The sequence below is a fragment of the Kwoniella bestiolae genome, chromosome 2 (genome assembly GCF_000512585.2).
Source record: "Kwoniella bestiolae CBS 10118 chromosome 2, complete sequence".
NCBI classification, from domain to species: Eukaryota; Fungi; Basidiomycota; class Tremellomycetes; order Tremellales; family Cryptococcaceae; genus Kwoniella; species Kwoniella bestiolae.
In genome coordinates this window covers 3,090,449-3,107,753 of record NC_089242.1, presented here as the reverse complement: position 1 = coordinate 3,107,753, position 17,305 = coordinate 3,090,449, and the positions used below count along the sequence as shown (strand labels likewise).

Here is a 17,305-nt window from a genome sequence, read left to right as displayed (position 1 = left end):
GCAAGTGCTCACTCCTCAACCTTGTCCAATCAATACTATACATCTTCCAAACCCCTTGTCATACTCTCTCGAAGGAAACCATAAAGGAAAAGTGACAAGCCCACCTAATCAGCTCAACCTGCTGAGTCACCCCTTGACATCAACCAGTATTCTTGACTTGCTGCGATTCCTCAACTTGCAATTTGCTCTTCAACGACCTTCGATGGAGTAACACGTCATCACATGTCCATCAACATCAACATCTAGATAGATGACACGCGATGCCTAGGAAGTCATACGAGCAGCATCTCGCCGAGAAGGCAGCTGCCAGGAGGAGGGGAAGTGTGGTAGAGTGAGTGTCGTGGTGATTCCTTACTGTTGAGTGTAGAGTATCATTTTGTCATGCTTTCATCAAAACCTCTCCCAGCTGAGATCTATTCAAGAAGGACATTCACTTCCGACGCAGTCTTGAGTATCGCCAAGTATTGACATTCGGAGTCTGTTATGTACATCAGGAGCGAGACAGACGCGGAATCCCTCTTCTCCACTACGACCTATCAATCCCAACCATCACTGTCCTCTTCCTCACCCCGCTTGTCGCCTCATCTACACCAAAATCAACGATACCCAAACCAATACTCATACCCACACCCATCAATTACACGTACAATCTCATCCACTTCATACTCTTCTTCCATCTCTTCACCATATCAGAGAGACAGGGGACGATCCAGCTCACCTCTCTCGAACAGTCATCAGGAACTACCAAATGTCTCTTTCAACTCTTTCCCACCTCCTTCAGCAGATACGAGTGATAACGAACATCCCAAACAAGCACAACCACCCACATCCAGCTCGACTCATCTGGCTGTACCTACCTCATCTAGGGAGATAGCCAGACAGAAACGAAGAGATCAGAGAAAATATTCAAATTCCACATTACTCTCGTCAAAATTCGATTCGCCTCTCAGAACCTCAATTAGGTATTTGACAAGAAAAGGAATGGGAGATAATATCTTGACCATTGGTCTGATATTTTACGTGATTATCAAATGGTGTGTAGTGGGGTTGATCGAACAGAAAAGAATATATATATCTGGTGAAGGTATCAATTGGACAAAGGTTGGGGAAGAGGCGATGTGGGGTGTGGTGGTTTATGAGTGGGTTAGGAGGGAGGGTACCAAGGGAGGAAGGAGTACGAGGTCCCAGGTGGGCTTTCTAGGACTTCAGATGAGGTAGTTTGATGGGGCTGGAAGCTGATGTGTTTTGTTAGGTCATAGCGCTGCTTACTGTTTTGTTATCGCCTTTATCCCTCTTATCTGGGTGAGTGGACGTTCCTTCCATTTGTCCATACGATCCCACTTTCAGTATCCCTCTGGAAGCTTTCTATCCCCTGGAGATGTACATCTCGAACGCCTCACTTACTCGTTACTCCCACAGTAACACGACAGTACCCATGTCAATGACTCTTCGACCGCTCACTCTCCTCTCTTCGACTGAGGATCACACCTCGCTCTTTTACTTGTTTCTTAGCTTGACTATCAACCAATTTCATTCCATTTGGGGAGTTGGTGTGGCCCTGTATGTCGTTGGAAGAGGGATATGGATAGGCGGGTATGAAGGGTGAGCATTCGAATTTATATCAGGGCCATCACAGAGGAAATCCCCAGTTATACATTAACATGATATCACGACAAATCTCGTACTCTGTATGAGCAGATACTGATGCACTCGATTTGGTTATAGCTCGAAATACCTGGGCCTGTCACTTCTCACCGGTACAGCAGCTCTGAGCTCAAGATATGTAGTCTGCGAATCAGACCTTGCGCTGTGGATCTCGAATTCTTATTTGATATCTTCGAAGAAGCTGCCAATACCTGCAATCTTACATGCTCGGATCGCACCTTGGATCCCGTCGATACAGAATCTAGCGAAGGAGTACTGCAAAGCTAATGTTCCGACAATTACCATCTCATCCTTGGTACAAACGATCCTCACTCAGAAGGTTAGCTTACTTCTCTTCCCTTGACCACGGGCCAGGCGGGCGAAAGACATAGCTAACGCTTGAACGCAGGTTCAAACCGCCTTATCGATTCTATCCATGATCCCACCAATTACCATCGTCCTATATTCCAACATATCCCTACGCCCCGGCGACCTCTCACGACCATCCCCTACAATCTCGCTTCTCCCATTAATACTCTTCCTGATCTCGATGCCTATCTATCTATTTTCGAGCGATACTCAGAATGTCAATCTACCGCTTATGCCCATGACCCTCTTGATGTCATTTAGGGGAAGTGCAGCGAGGGGAAGTGAGGGTTCTGGAGTAGGGGGTGAAGATGAGGTATGGAGAGTTGGGGTTGGACTGAATGCTCTTTCTATCATCAGGTGAGCTTTCATCGTCTCCACGATACTCTGGAATACCAAGTATGATGAGGGACTGAGCTGATTTATTACACCGTGCTTAGTCTGGTATCTACTGAAGCCAGCTTGACAACAGGTTTGATATTTACCGTGATGACTATACTGTGGATCACACTTATCGGAGCTTCTCCGCTGATATCGTTGGTGGTAGTCGTACGTCAAATCAGCACGGTATGTCAATATCCACTCTTGGTACACTGCTGTTCCATGCTGACAGAACATGTGTAGATGATCATACCTTCAAACATACTTGAGCAGTATATCCATCCCACAGAAAGTATCCTGCTCAAAGGAGTGTTCGCAGCGGGTTGGTTCTGGGGGATGAAGAAGTTGATAGAAGGTGCTTGGGCGTTAGGAGGATTGAGCGGGGGAGGGAACAAGAGGGGAAAGGAGAGGGGGAGGGGGAAGAGTAAATTGGTTTAATTGTTCAGCGTGTATATGAATACAAAGTTATCTGTCATGCCGTGTGTGTGTTGTATTATCCCGTGAGCCATGAGAAGAGAATATCACGGATTGACTACGAGCACTGGTGTATGTGCTTAGCTTAGCCGTCCCCATACATACATATTCACTTGTGCTGGGTCCGAGCGGCTATGGTATGTGTACCGATCCGTGCCTTGATCGCGTATCAAAGGATGAGTTTCGTTTCGAATCAAGGTGTTTTCTTTCCTCCACTTTTTGAGACCTCGTTCACTTTCTTCTCTCCTCTCAACTACTCTATCTAGTTTCATTCTACTACTGGCTAGTCGACCTTACAAAAATGGTTGAGCCCCAGGAGCGACACTGAGATGCCAATCAGCTATCTCGGCTTCCGCTCAGTATAGACCTGAACAGTCAACTTACGACTTACGCCCTGTGTCATCTTTCTTTCCTCCCTCGTCAATCTGTTGATGTCGCTTGCGTATCCCTTGACGATGGATAACCTAGATGATACCCTCCTTTGAACACACACACACGCATACACACGAGATATATACGGAAGAGGCAATAGCTTATAAAACCTCGGATCAGATGACACTAGATCCCAAATCCCAAAGGAGGGTCTTTTATGGATAGAGGATCATAGCGTACACCTCCACTCTTCATTGTAATTTCGAATCAACCAGAAGAAAACAACAGCAGAGGAAAAGAGAATGAACGGGGAGGAGGAAAAGATGAAAGGGAATGGAGGGACGGAGAAGGAGAAGACCACGAAGGAGAAGAAGAAAAGGATTAAAAGGGATATACCACCTCACATCGACGAAAACTCTTTAACTCCCAGATCGTTGAAGAAGTTGAAGAAGAACAGGAAAGTGACTGGTACACCCTTGGAAGGGGAAGAGGGTATAACGTCAGCTGAAGTGGTGCGAGAAGATCAGATACCAACGAAGAAGAAGGACAAGAAGAGAAAGGAGGGATTGGAAGAACTTCTCACTGGTACAGCAGTAGTGAAGTCGCCAACGAAAAAGAGGAAGACACCGTCAGCTCAAGAAGACATCACCGCTCCGACTTCCAAGAGAAGGAAGAACAAACATCCTGATTCCACCATTCCCCTTGCTAGACTCTCGCATGATACTCCCAATCCTACTTCAACTACCACTTCCATCCCCATGACCTCTACCACCCTCATCAACCAGTCTACCAACCCAATGTCCTCAACACCCAATACCACATTTACCACCCGCAACGGTACGACTCTCACCCTCAACAATGCCGGAACCTACCTCTTATGGTGGGGTCACGCTGTAGGATACGACAATCTCAAAACCACTCATCACGATATCCCCTCGCCTTCACCCTCCCTCTCCAAACCGATCGTTTCTAATACCCTTCAGAGGAAATTGGACACTGCCAAATTAGAGGGAAGAGCGTTACCGACACAGGAGATACCCACGCACCAAGCTTCCCTGAGAGCATGTTCTATTGAACTACCTGGTGTGGGAATTGTCCATTCTGCGCAGACCAGGGAGGGAGGATGGCCGAATAAGAAATTAGCAAAGCAGAGTGCTTCCTTCGAAGCTATCAGGTACTTGTACGAGGTGGGGAGGTTGGACGATGATCTCAAGGCGATAATCTCAAGCTCAAGCTCAAATTCGGAAATTAGTACGGAAAGTACGACTTGTACGAGCGTTAGTATCAACACTGATCCCGGTATCAGCACTCCCGACCAACATCTCAGTACCGGAGAGATGAATGCAGATGTGCACCAGCGAGACGAAGAGAATAGATCCATTAGGGAAATAAGACTATCTATCAAATCCCGAAGTACACTACGATGGGATGAACAGAAGCGATTGATAAAGGAGAGATTACCTCCCTCAGCCTCTGAATCGAGCTTAATACCCACAGGACAGTTTGGATTGGGGAAGTACGAATCATACGTCTCTCCTCCCTTTTGGGCTGAATCACCCCCTCTTCACCCGGACTCACTCTACGCCACGACATTGGAACTTGTAGTGTCATCACCGCATCAGAAGAATTACAGGATCGATGAAATTTGCAGGAAGATGTGTTTGATCACTTCTAGACCGTTGGATATTTTCGGCAATGAACATGGGACGATCGACTTGAATCTGACGGTGGGGGATCAACAGCTGCCTGATACCCTCAGAAGCAAATTTAGAATGGTAGATTATGGGAGACTTAGGAAATGGAGTGGGGAGAATTTTGATAAGGCTCTGGGATTTACCGAGAGGTTGTTGAGAGCGGAGTTGCAGAAGCCTTTCAAGGGGGGTTTGGAGGATGTGAAGTGGTTATTGGTTCCTCTCAAGGCTGACTTCAACTATGGATTGTCATCGGAGAAACACAAAAAGAGGAAGAAGGGTGGAAAGAGGAAATTATCAGAAAAAGATATATCATGGGATGAAATTACCAGAATCGTTGATGGTCCAATCAACACTTCGATCTACATGGATGATCTCGACATACTCAAGACACAATGCCACGATAGGATGATCACCTCCCCTTCGGAATTCTCCAAACGTTCCTATATCAACAAAGTACGATTCGACCTCAACCCATCTTCACCTCATCCTCTTATCCCCGGCAAGACCATCTTGGAAAGTCTCCCTCTGATCGCTCGTCTGGGATATACGAAACAACCCATCCTGGAAGTAGAATCTACCACGCCATACAAATCAGGAGGAATCATCAACTCCCTCACATACCCTCTCAAGTCCGAGATCAACTACGTGATACCGGAATTGACCAAATTACATTGTATACCCTCGAGCATCTATCGGACAGGTACGGTATTGCCTTGCCTGATGGACGAACTGGATTCTATCCTTATTGCGAATCACCTAAATACGAAGATCCTTGGAGGTGCAGTTGATCCGAAATTGATGGTGCAAGCTTTGACCTCTCCCAACTCGAATGCAGGCTTATCAAAAAATTACGAGAGACTAGAGTTTCTAGGTGATACCCTGTTGAAATTCGTAGTTACGATTCATCAACATCTGTTCGAGTCCAAGAGCACACTAAAGAATATCAACCTGGACCGACACGTGATTACATCAAATAGGTCGTTAGCTCACAATGCCCTTGGTGTAGGGCTACACAGGTATATAAGGACGAAGAGGTTCAGAGCGAAGGAATGGTTGCCTAGAGATTGGATTTTGAACTGGGCGGAACTTATGGGTGAGGCCGATAAGGGTAAAAGTCAGATGTCGTTTAATGCCAAACTGAGGGGGCTCAGGAGTGAGGATGTGTTGGGTGTGAATGAGGTGGGAGATAAGGTGAGTGCGATGAAGTTTCACTAGGATTATGACCTGGTAGAGGTAAATTGGGTCCGGGAAATGTGATTGATTTCAGAATGGATGGACGTGACTTTCTTTGCATTGTGAGATAAAGGCAGGACCATCGAGCTGACAAACCACTTGCCATTTCTCTAACAGGTCCTCGCAGATGTTCTCGAAGCTGTTATAGGCGCATCGTACCTCACCTCCAGGGACCTTGACGATGTTCTCGCCGTCTCTCAGGCACTGGGCATCCCCATCAAAGGATTAAATACATGGTCAGACCTGAAATATCTAGTTCCCCCTCCGTCTTCCACCACTACGACTGTTAAACCCGGTGCGAAGACAGAAGAAGCAAACTACCTCAAGGTTTTTAAAGCGAAGAAAAACATAATATTAGGCTACGAGTTTAAGGATGAAAGCATGATGAACACCATTCTGGTGAGCTGGTCGACCTACATCCTGATGGTACTTGTTAGCTGACGATCTGTTGCGATACGATAACAGAGTCTCGATATGAACGCTCCTGGCCGTAAAGATACATTCGATCGATACCGATTATTGGGGAATGCCATTTTAGATTATCGTACGTTTCTCTTCATTCAGCTTGATAACCTGTACAATGAGGGAAAGAAGCTGATGCTGGTTTATGGTTGAACCAGTCGTTGTAGAGTACTTGTTCGATAAGTACCCTGAAGAGGGCCCTTCTGCTTTACATCTTATGAAGGTGAGTTGGGGTGTTAGCTGACCGAAACTCAAAAGGGTTCAACAGCTGATTGATTTGTACTTGTCGTAGGCTTCCAGATGCACTGAGGTAAGTGATAGCAAGATCAGCTTTACACAAACTCTCACGATTGACATGACATCTTGACCTTCACTCAGCCATGCAAAAGCTGACTCACCTCTTTCACGCGACAGGGCGCTCGATCAGCCCTATCCGCCGAACTCGGCCTCCTTGATCTCCTGCGCAACGGAACCAACGAGACCCAGGTGCGAATTACCAAAATTCGCAAAGCGCTAAAAGCCGCTAAAGCCAAGAATGATGCCCTTCGATCCAGAACGTCTGAAGGAGGTAGCGAGGGTCCCAATGTTGAAGTGGGATTAGGCCTGGAATATTGGGCGGAGGTTTCTACTTCGCTTGTAGGTTGTTTTCATCCTCTCCCTTCACTATCAGGGACCTGCGCAACTTTCAAGTTATGTGGACTACTCTGTCGTATGAGGGCTGGGTTGAGCTGATTATAACCGTGATGCGCATGACAGGTTACGTCCGAACCCCTCGAAGCGCTATTCGGAGCGATCCTACACGACTCGTCATTCGATTTAAACCCCGTTCGAAAATTATTTGAAGACAGGGTATCACCCTTCCTCGAGAAGTATGGCTGTCCACCCAGATCCTGGGAAAGTGATCCGAAAGTCGAGTTATTGCAGTTCTTACAATCCAAAGGATGTGGAATAACCAATCTCCTAATTGAGAGGAATCATATCACCCCATTACCACCTCCTGTTTCTGCGCAAGGGAAAGAGGGCGAGGGAGAAGAAGAAGTGATTGTGACTTTCCATGGGGTTGAGGTTGCTCGTGAGAGGGTCGAAGTGGGATTGGGGTTCAAGGCTGTTAAGCGGTGTTGTGCGTTTACGTTGAATTACCTAAAGGTGCAGGGTGGGTTTGAGAGGTTGTGCGATTGCTCAATGGGGAAGTAGGTTTGGTATTTTTTGGTGGGAGAGTAACTGGAAGGTAGTTCTGGGATTGATCTTGATGAGGTGAAGGTGAAGGAAGTCTTGACTGCGGGAGGGGTTGTAAGTAAGTATAATTTAGTGTGAATTGAACGAAAAATAAAAGAAATATAAGAGTAAGAAGTATTTTGAAATTCTTTAATGACGCGACGAGTTTACTTGAATATATTGTTATTGTTATATACTATAGTACCATGCTACAACATTACATGCAGATAATGTACAAACCGAATGAATTTGTCCAGAATTCTTTTCATCCCTGCTAAAATAGCAGGACCAGATCCATCATTATGTCCGCCACGAAGCATTCAATCTCGGCGAAGGAGGTGGCGAAGGGGGTAATGGTATATTCCTAGCTATTTCCAATTGTCTCGCTGGATCTGGATATCCGAAGCCTCGTTGTGGTTGTGTACGTAAAACTCTCGGAATCGGCTTGAGGAGAGCTGCCTGGTACGCTTGTCGTATTTGGGGATGAGACGAGATACTACGCTCGACTAGGACTATTGCGTATTAGAAGTCAGCGCTGGGTACGACTATTTCATATCCATCGGGAAAGAAATGAAGCACGAATAGGCTGTAGGGATGATACTTACTATCTTCCATTGTTCCTTGAATTAGCCCCTCGACGATCTTCGGATCTCCAGCCGACATTAATGGAACGACCTCGCCCTGGAAGGAAGTGACGGCTACACAGCGTTCGTAACATCAGCTGTCGGCCTTATGGTACCGAAAAGGTGACGGGGATGAATTTGAGCTCATTAAGCTTACATTCCATTTCAAGCTGCCTTAACATCCCCAGAACCTTTTCCAACTCTGCTTCCCTGGGTGGAGGGGAGGGACACCACACGCTCGTAAGTTGGTTGATCGCTATGGATATCGTGGTGAATAAGCGATGGAGGAATGTGATTTGAATGAATTGAGGCGCATCGAGTATTGGGAATGCATAATGGAGTAGTCGAGGGAGTCGTGCCAGGAAGGGTTGGGAGGAGGTGGGAGAGAGTATCAAGGTGAGTTCTGAGAGTAGGAGGAATATGAATAGGGTGTGACGCCACTGTACGATATACGATAACGATGTAAATTTTGCTACTATACGAGTTTGGTCATTGAGAGACTTACATATGATCCTTCTCTGGCTTTGCCCAACACTGCTCATGGTCGTGTTAGCTAATACGTCACACCCGAAGAAGCGGGTTAATGAGCCAGCTCACATGAGAGTAATAGCATGAATCCGCCAGAGACTACATAGAATCCGATGGAGTGGTTCAATCCTGTTATTATGTATTCTCTCACTGAAGCTGACTTCCAGTCGATGATTTGGGGACCGAACCTATATCCCAATTAAGTCAGCTAGACCCTTGCTACGTAGCTTGGTAGATACCCAGCAGAAATGTTGCAAACAAAGATACCGTTGACCCACCTATCATAAGCGTACCTCTTTACCGGATCCTGAAGCGTCTCATAAGCCCTCCTGATAAGGATGAAGATATCATCCTTGCCCGATCCAGCTCTATCAGGATGGTACAGCCTCGATCTACCTCGGTGTACCAGTGTTAGCTAATAACATCACGTCTGGGTATGGAGTAGCTCACAAGTTCCTATAAGCTCTCTTGAGCCCATCTTCATCTACACCCTTATTCACATCCAGTAGAGCATAATAATCCTCCTTGAAATCCTGACCGCCCTCTCCCTTGTAGAAGGTATATGCGAGATAGGTGCATATTACTCCTGTAAATGCGAGTCTGTAATTCCTCAGATAGGTTGGTGAGCCCCTTTGAGCTGAGGGGAAAATACCAGGTAGGGATGATGAGAGGTACGGTAAGATCTGGTGAGTGATTTGGGAAGGGAGGAATGACCAAAGTAAGGGTGTCAAGAGAGATGCCATGTTTGTACGAGAGAGATGATGACGGTCTCACCAAGATGAAGAGGGGATGCAACTTTCTCTAATCAGTATTGTTCGAATGCCGCATGCTGCATACTAACACTGCTCTCTCTAATCTTCGAATCGTGCAACTGGATACCTGGTGCCCCACTGTAACTCGCTCGGAGATTGAGCCTCTCTCCATCACTCGTACACTCTAAAATGATTTGCCACCCGCGGTAATTGCGGGAATAGCATTTTATGTTAGTAGCATTTTCAACAGTGGAGAGAAAAGTTGGAGGACTGTTGAGTTTGCAGCAACGCAACACGTTTACAGGTCATTCAACTATCTTTCCATCTCCTTCTCTTTCCCTCTCCTTCAGCAGAAACAATAAAAAAACAAAACAATCAAAATGTCTACCGATCTCAAGCAACTCGAGCAACTCCTCGCTGGAAAATCATACATTGATGGGTGAGTGGTATGCCATCTTTCAACCAGCAATAGCCTATCTATCCTTCGTCCAACTCTTCTATCCTTCCTATCCTTGCCAACCCCTCATCATGATGATATACCGTTTTGGTCCGTGTTTCCGAGCGCAGCGGCTTAAGACCCCGCGACTCAATGCATTGAAGATAAAATATTTCCAAACTCACTGATTCTTTTGTTACGCTTTATCCTCTTCCAAAATTATCAACTGGTGGAAACACAACAAGAGGATAGTTCAAGCTAACGTTGATTGTATTTATGACAGTTTCCAACCTACCTCTGCTGATGTTGAGGTCTTCAAGGGTCTCGGTTCTGGTGAGTCAGCTTAACCGCACTCGTGGTGGTCGCATACCGTTGTCCAAAGCTGATACCCCTGTATTATCACAGCCCCCGAAGCCACCTTCCCTCACACCTTGAGATGGTACAACCACATCAAATCTTACGAATCCGAATTCGACTCCTTGCCCAAGGGTACCAACCCTCTCTCCGCCTCTTCTTCCGCTGCTCCCGCCGCCGCCGAGGAGGAAGATGACGAGGACGTTGATCTTTTCGGATCAGATGATGAGGAGGATGATGCCGAGGCTGAGCGAATCAAGGCTGAACGAGTTGCCAAGTACAACGAAGCCAAGGCCGCTAAGACCGCTGAGAAGCTCGCTGCTGGTAAAACCCTCGAGGTCGCCAAATCCGTTGTCACCCTTCAAGTTAAGCCTTGGGATGATGAGACCGACATGGCCGCTTTGGAGCAGGAAGTGAGAGCTATCGAGAAGGACGGTCTCGTTTGGGGTGCTTCTAAACTCGTACCCGTCGGTTACGGTGAGTAAATGTACACCTTGCGCCTCGCGCCGTATGACACAATTTAGGCTTTAACTGACATTTGTATGTTCTACTAGGTATTCGAATGCTCCAAATCACCCTTGTCATTGAAGATGCCAAGATCTCCCTCGACGAGCTCCAAGAAGAGATCGCCGAAATTGAGGACCACGTCCAATCCTCCGATGTTGCTGGTGAGTCGTGGCCCCTGATCAGTTTACATTACGCTTTGCTGATATGTCTTTTCCTTCACCTAGCTATGCAAAAACTCTAAGCTATTCGACATGTCTGTTTGCTTCAGTCGGATGGCTTCGTTTATTTGGATATGCATATGACGTATGACATAGCATAGCAGATCCATTGATTCACACTGTTGACCAGCGCTCGCGAGTACTTCTGCACTCACAGTCATCATACCGCGTTATTCAGTTCTCACAATTATGGCAATGGTAATTCACCCAACGCTCATCATCAGCTAAGACTTCTTACGCGATATATCATCCGGTCGGTCTGACTACTGAATGAAAGGTCTCCTGGCGAAGTATGTGTAAGATGATTACAGTGACGACAGATCAAACAAAGAAGCATTACCCGTCATGCCCCCTCCTGTGATTGACCCAGCTGCCGAAATCGTGTCGTCCAGCTCCGTGATCATGAGATGTGATCGGCGATTCGTATGTTCTTATGTACTAGAACGTCTTGATCTCTTAACCTTTCACTTACCTCCCTAATTTCTCACAGCTTTTTTTTCTTTTTCTTCTTTCCGTTCAAATTGACCTGAGATTTGCTGAGAGACATCATGAAATACTCGATTCCTAATTACCGGAGCGACCCATCCACTTCCGCTTCAAATATCAATTCCACTTCCACTTCCACTTCCAATGCCAATCGCAACTCCAATTCCAACCCCACTTCGACTCCTTCCAATTCCAACCGCAAGCGCCCCAAAGCCACTCCCACCAAAAAAACAAACAACAGAAGAACCAAGATTGGCCTGGACGATATCGACTCCGACACTATCATAACAGTCTCCATCGACCCTACCAACATCTCCTCCGACGAGGATGGAAACGTATACGCAGATAGGGAGTTGAAAGTAAGAGGCCACGTCAAGCGAGACGATCTATATGATCAACACCAATCACGCGAGAAGGGTCCCAATGAATTCATGTTGGAAACGTGCTATTCTCATAAGATCGTTCATCTGGAGAAAACACTACGCACCACACTGAATGAAACCAGGGCACAGAGGGACTCTAAATTTACTTCATTGACTTATGAGCAGAGGACGGAGAGGTGGAGGAAGTTGTTGTGGAGAATTGCCAGGACGGATAAGATGCCTGAGGGGGAGTTGGACTTTGATTATCCTGTGAGGATTGTGAATGCTAGTGAAGTAAGGAAATTGGGGGAGATGGGGTATCATGAGTTCTCGGCTTTCATGAGTGCTGACAAGAAGACGGGAACGCCGGCCAGCTCTTCAGCACAGGCTGGTTTGCACTCTCATGATGGATCTGGTACGTTTCGACCTCAGCTGCAACACGAAGTGAAGAAGAAAAGGAATGCAGCTCCAACCACTGGATTTTGATAGTGTACTGTAATGCGTACTTGTAGTGCATACGGGCTCAATGGTCCCTCGCTACCCGAACTGATGTGATGGTCATATGTTATTTTGCCATCCGTATGCATCAAGTGTCGTAACATGAGAGATTGACATTCGATGAAATAAATGATTCGAATTCAGTTTTTCTGGATTCATGCTTTTCTACATTGTGATGCCGTTGAATTACATGCTTTACATATAACACCTATGCAGGAATTCTGCCACCACAAAGCTTGGTGGTAGCTATCTGCCCTTCTGTTCCCTTCTGCTTGTGAACAGCAGGACGGGACTGATTTGATTACATACTGCTCCTGTCTGGGTTACTCGCCTCATTGTGATGCGTACGCCTCAATTTCATCGGCAGGTCTCGCAACTGACATCCTCCATTGGCACATGAACTACCAGCTTACTCTTTCACAGCTTTTCACTCCAAGACCTTCTGTCATCTGGGCACTACTCATCAACGGCATTGCCGAGTATGCACACGCAAGTTCATCAATGCTTCTTCTTCGATCCTTTGAATAAGCTTCTTCGATCCTTTGAATAAGCTTCTTCGATCCTTTGAATAAGCCAAAGGAAAGGAACCGCCGGTTCAGCTCGTCATTCGTGTGGCTCATTGCTTCCTGCTCTGATGACTGCGATGAGATCTTTTGTTGGCAAGGCGTTCGTTGCTTCCTCGCTCCTTGCTCACTATTATCAGTGACGGCATCTCATCACACTATTGTTCGGTCGTCTCGAAGTGCAGTGACGTCTTTGCCAAGCAAATATATGTAACAGCTTTCCTCGAATGCGATCCTACGTTCTCGACCAACATCGTCAAGCTCCCCTTGTCAGTAGGACACATAGACACAGTGATTTTCAACTCATAAGGGACCTTACAATCCCACATATTTCTCAAAGATGACCAATAATTACTCCGCAATAGGCCAGACCGAGCCACTCCCACAGTGTTACAGACCGATCACTCGTTCCAGTAGGCTATAACTTCAACGACGGCGAGGACGCACTGGAAGCTAGAGATGCTAATGGAGCACCCCTCGAGATTACCGAAAGGGATTACTGGTCTGACGATCCCTCAATCCCAGAGAAAAGGCTTTATGATCCGATCGTAATCCCCAAGCATACAAACGTCAAAGTGGGCTTGGATCAGGATTGGCGATTTGGCACTCTCCCCGAGACGATGGTTGTTATCGAACATGATACGAGGTACACCATCAATGGACGAACAGACCAGAGAGAGTATATCGCCATCGAAGGATATACCAGGAGATACCCCACGGAATATGTCGATACGTACGGACTAGCTAAACACGTGAGATCCACCCATTGGACTAGTACTAAAAGGATTGAAGACCTGGAAGAGGCCCTCAAGACCCGGGTGCGTGAATTCTCGGTGCTCTCACGAAACGCACACGAGCTGCGAGGCCCCTCAGTTTGCGTGAATGTGGCTTTGACAGATATAGCTCGAGATCTCGAGAAAGAGTATATTGCTGGGAGTGAACTTCAGATTAGGGTGCTTTCCAAGATTGAGGCTGCGACATTGAGAGATATTCATGGATATTCCAACTGGAGGACAAGAGAGAAAACCTTTTTATGAAAGTGCCACTGACCTAGACATCTCGCGGTGAATCTAGGCGATCCCGTTAATAATTATGTTCTTGGTGTGCCGTGCTCAATTATATTCATCGCTACGTGTTATGTATATACACAGAATGGACAATTATCATGATTACAATTAACTCCCTCTTAATGCAGAAGCTTTGTTTATGAATTTTCCACAGCTGCCTCATTCCGGGCGTCATAAGGCCTGTGCCCCTTCGGTCGAGCAAGGACTGATGTAGCATGTAGGTGCAATCATCGGAGCGCCTTAGTATCCTGATGTGAAAGCGATGCTACAAGAAATGTTCCTGGGTTCTCAGCAGATCCGGATTGAAGGATAACTAGCATAGGTTGAAGAAACATCACCATCTGTACTACGCCTAAAGAGAAGAGAAGAAACGAGATTGCTCACGCCGTAACTCCATTTGTGACGATGAGGCAGACCCTCTGCAGAATCGTTACTCTGAGATCACTGCATCAAATCCTGTTTGATCCAAAGGGGAGGACTCACAATGGATAGAGGTGAGTAGTGCGTGTCGACAAGCCACAATAAGTGATGACTAGATTTTCCGTTTGTTCTGCGGTCAGCGAATTATGGTTTCTCTTCCACCATTCTACCTTACCCAAATTTCCTCACGTATCGAATTGAAATCATTAAGCTCTGTATCCAACCACCATAGATGCCTTCGTGGTCTGATGACCACGTTTCTGTGGGAATCAGAGACGCGCCCACCACTTTTATAGGCTTTCAGACCGAGTTGTCTGAAAGAGAAATTGCGTCAGACAAAGGCTTAATCAAACCCTTCATCACTATAGCGGGACATACCACGGAGTTTCCGGGAGAGTCATCCTGCGGTTTCTCGATGGAAGACATCTTCAGATATTTGATTTGGCATCAAAGAATGGAAGAGCTCGAGACGGGCTGGAAAGTTATGATGAAGAAACGATTTCAGTCCACTTTTATCACGGAGAGGTAATGGAGGAAGACAAAGCTTTTTTAGACAAGCGATTCAGGCAGGAGGTCTGGCTCAGTGCGAAAGATGTTGAAGCGTCAAATGCCACCAAGATTCCGATCAGACTCATCGATCAGACCATGAGGAATGACTTGCGAACGCTTGGATCTGAAGAATTTTTTCGACATAGAGATTTTCATTGAGTGATGACTGAGTGGGAGATATCCGTGTTCTGCTTGGGTAGAGGATTATATGTGGCCAAAGGAAGTACTATTAAGGCCTCTACATGTCTCACGTACCTGATCGATTCAAATCGGCATGCTTGAGGTTGCTCGAAATCTCAGCAGAGCGTAAACGCGATGACTTCAGACGGTAGTGTGAGAGCGTACCGAACTTTAACATTGCACCAGTATTCCAATCGCTAGCTGTGATTTCTTAATAAGGAGCGACCTCTGCAAGTAGACGTGTGTCATATTGAACATTCTCACCATCACAAAGGAATGAAGCATCCTTTCAGATCGCCTGTGTCATCATGAGATTTGGTTCCTATCATGTGTGCTGTGAGCTCAAGGTTTGAGCTCGCTCAGTCTTGAGATGCTACCTTCACCACTTCGGCTGCTGTGTATTTCTTAGTCTGATTCTAGTGAGGGATCTACTGGCTGAGGCCTTCACCTCCTCAACCCCCAATGATGCACTGATGTTCTATCCTTTCAAAGCCTGGACAGTGCACTTCCCTCCCCGAGAGGAACCTTCTTTTCTACAACGAAAGGTTCTGAAGTCATTGGCCTCCAATCATGCTGTTTTTGCAAAGGATATACTGACCCGATGTGACCGGACAAACAGGCCCTCTGCAGACAGCTGCTTATCTTCGCTGGTACAGCACAATCACAAGGTCCGGTCCATGCCTAATGTCGCTTTCGCTATCTCGAAGCCGCGACATTAAATCAGCGCTTTGGCTGACTGTGCCACTCGGATCATGTATCTGACACAATACATTTCGAAACTCCCCGCATTGCCCCTCAATGAGATGACCTTTGTACTGCTTCCGAGAGCGCTGACTAGTTGCTGCTGAACTTTGATCGAATCAAGCGTTTGACAGTTCGGCTAAAATTGCGTGCTGTATGATCCGAGCTCGACTGCACTATGAATGGCTCGAAGGGGAATGCAAAATACATATATAATCCTCGACAATGCGCTCTGTTGAGGCGGTCTTATGAATCAAGAAGTAGATTCATTGAACCCTAGTGTTAAACGACTTTATCAGCTTCACACTCTGGAATTGCTCCTTATCACCCTAGGACATCATTGATCATGTCAACTCACGATGTTCAAACTGGGATCAGCGATATGCTAGATGATCTCATCACGATAGAGTGGGACTTCGATTCAAACGGCAACCTGCACACGTGTGTTTCCGCTTGGGTCAAACGTCACACTCAAAATGCTCCATCTGGAAACAAAAGTGACATCGAGGAAACGTTCTGGTCGGCATGTAGAAAAAGAGTCAGAATTCTGGACCTCTCTATAAAAAGTGGTCTGAAGACCATGGCTTCAGATCGTACGATACAGTGGGAGAACGCTCGTGGGGCTATCCCTGAAGAGCTCATGAAGATCGCTAAGGGGATCAATGACAAGCAAGGGAGCGTGACGAGCATCAGAGTTGTCAAGCCTGACGAATGTCGACCATTCAATGACGGAGTAGAATACTTTAATATCTCCAGTAAAAGCATTCCCTAGTTTGACGTAGTATTTACATATTCAGAGAGGCTCGATATTTGTCTCTGAGTTGATGAGATCGTCCTTCCGGACTGTACTCTTCTGAATTCAACATATTCTCAGTAATAGTATTGATGATGTTCATTTCATATCATATCGCCTAGTCATTCCCGTGACTCTCCTGATCGATATTGTTTTTTTCGGTACGAAAACCGTGATGCACCAAATTGAAGTGCATCGCCTGTCTCTTGATTAACCTATGAGGGCGCTGAACGTGACCAGGTCGAAAAGCTAGTATGGTAGTGAGCCTTGTCATGCTGGGAGTTCAGCAATGTATGAGGGCGTGTAAGAAGACGCACTAGTTCGAATTGTACAGTGCTACTAAGTACGTACGTCTTGAGAAGTCACCGAAAGGAATGATCTCCCGAA

General features: G+C 46.4%; 6 protein-coding genes across 6 annotated transcripts; 5 read left to right on the top strand and 1 right to left on the bottom strand.

The window, feature by feature from the left end:
• Positions 1-260: 260 nt before the first annotated feature.
• I302_104314 (uncharacterized protein) lies at positions 261-2,829 on the top strand (the record flags this gene model as incomplete). Its single annotated transcript, XM_065869844.1, has 8 exons — positions 261-331; positions 495-1,188; positions 1,253-1,302; positions 1,420-1,602; positions 1,726-1,984; positions 2,054-2,370; positions 2,451-2,577; positions 2,635-2,829. The coding sequence occupies 8 exons, from the start codon at positions 261-263 to the stop codon at positions 2,827-2,829; spliced, it is 1,896 nt and encodes a 631-aa protein (XP_065725916.1).
• A 710-nt stretch (positions 2,830-3,539) lies between these two features.
• Positions 3,540-7,820, top strand: I302_104313 (uncharacterized protein; the record flags this gene model as incomplete). Its single annotated transcript, XM_019189678.1, has 7 exons — positions 3,540-6,122; positions 6,282-6,563; positions 6,630-6,708; positions 6,785-6,849; positions 6,919-6,936; positions 7,041-7,262; positions 7,383-7,820. 7 exons carry the CDS (start codon positions 3,540-3,542, stop codon positions 7,818-7,820), a joined length of 3,687 nt encoding a protein of 1,228 aa, XP_019049240.1.
• Positions 7,821-8,141: 321 nt separating this feature from the next.
• On the bottom strand, positions 8,142-9,735 carry I302_104312 (uncharacterized protein; the record flags this gene model as incomplete). Its single annotated transcript, XM_019189677.1, has 7 exons — positions 8,142-8,353; positions 8,447-8,539; positions 8,622-8,904; positions 8,970-8,998; positions 9,062-9,180; positions 9,271-9,384; positions 9,443-9,735. 7 exons carry the CDS (start codon positions 9,733-9,735, stop codon positions 8,142-8,144), a joined length of 1,143 nt encoding a protein of 380 aa, XP_019049239.1.
• A 389-nt stretch (positions 9,736-10,124) lies between these two features.
• I302_104311 (uncharacterized protein) lies at positions 10,125-11,282 on the top strand (the record flags this gene model as incomplete). The annotated part of the gene is made up of 5 exons (XM_065869843.1): positions 10,125-10,183; positions 10,464-10,513; positions 10,586-11,011; positions 11,089-11,202; positions 11,266-11,282. 5 exons carry the CDS (start codon positions 10,125-10,127, stop codon positions 11,280-11,282), a joined length of 666 nt encoding a protein of 221 aa, XP_065725915.1.
• A 525-nt stretch (positions 11,283-11,807) lies between these two features.
• On the top strand, positions 11,808-12,593 carry I302_104310 (uncharacterized protein; the record flags this gene model as incomplete). Its single annotated transcript, XM_019189675.1, has 1 exon — positions 11,808-12,593. One exon carries the CDS (start codon positions 11,808-11,810, stop codon positions 12,591-12,593), a length of 786 nt encoding a protein of 261 aa, XP_019049237.1.
• An 802-nt stretch (positions 12,594-13,395) lies between these two features.
• I302_104309 (uncharacterized protein) lies at positions 13,396-14,205 on the top strand (the record flags this gene model as incomplete). Its single annotated transcript, XM_019189674.1, has 2 exons — positions 13,396-13,437; positions 13,534-14,205. 2 exons carry the CDS (start codon positions 13,396-13,398, stop codon positions 14,203-14,205), a joined length of 714 nt encoding a protein of 237 aa, XP_019049236.1.
• Between the last annotated feature and the right edge of the window lie 3,100 nt (positions 14,206-17,305).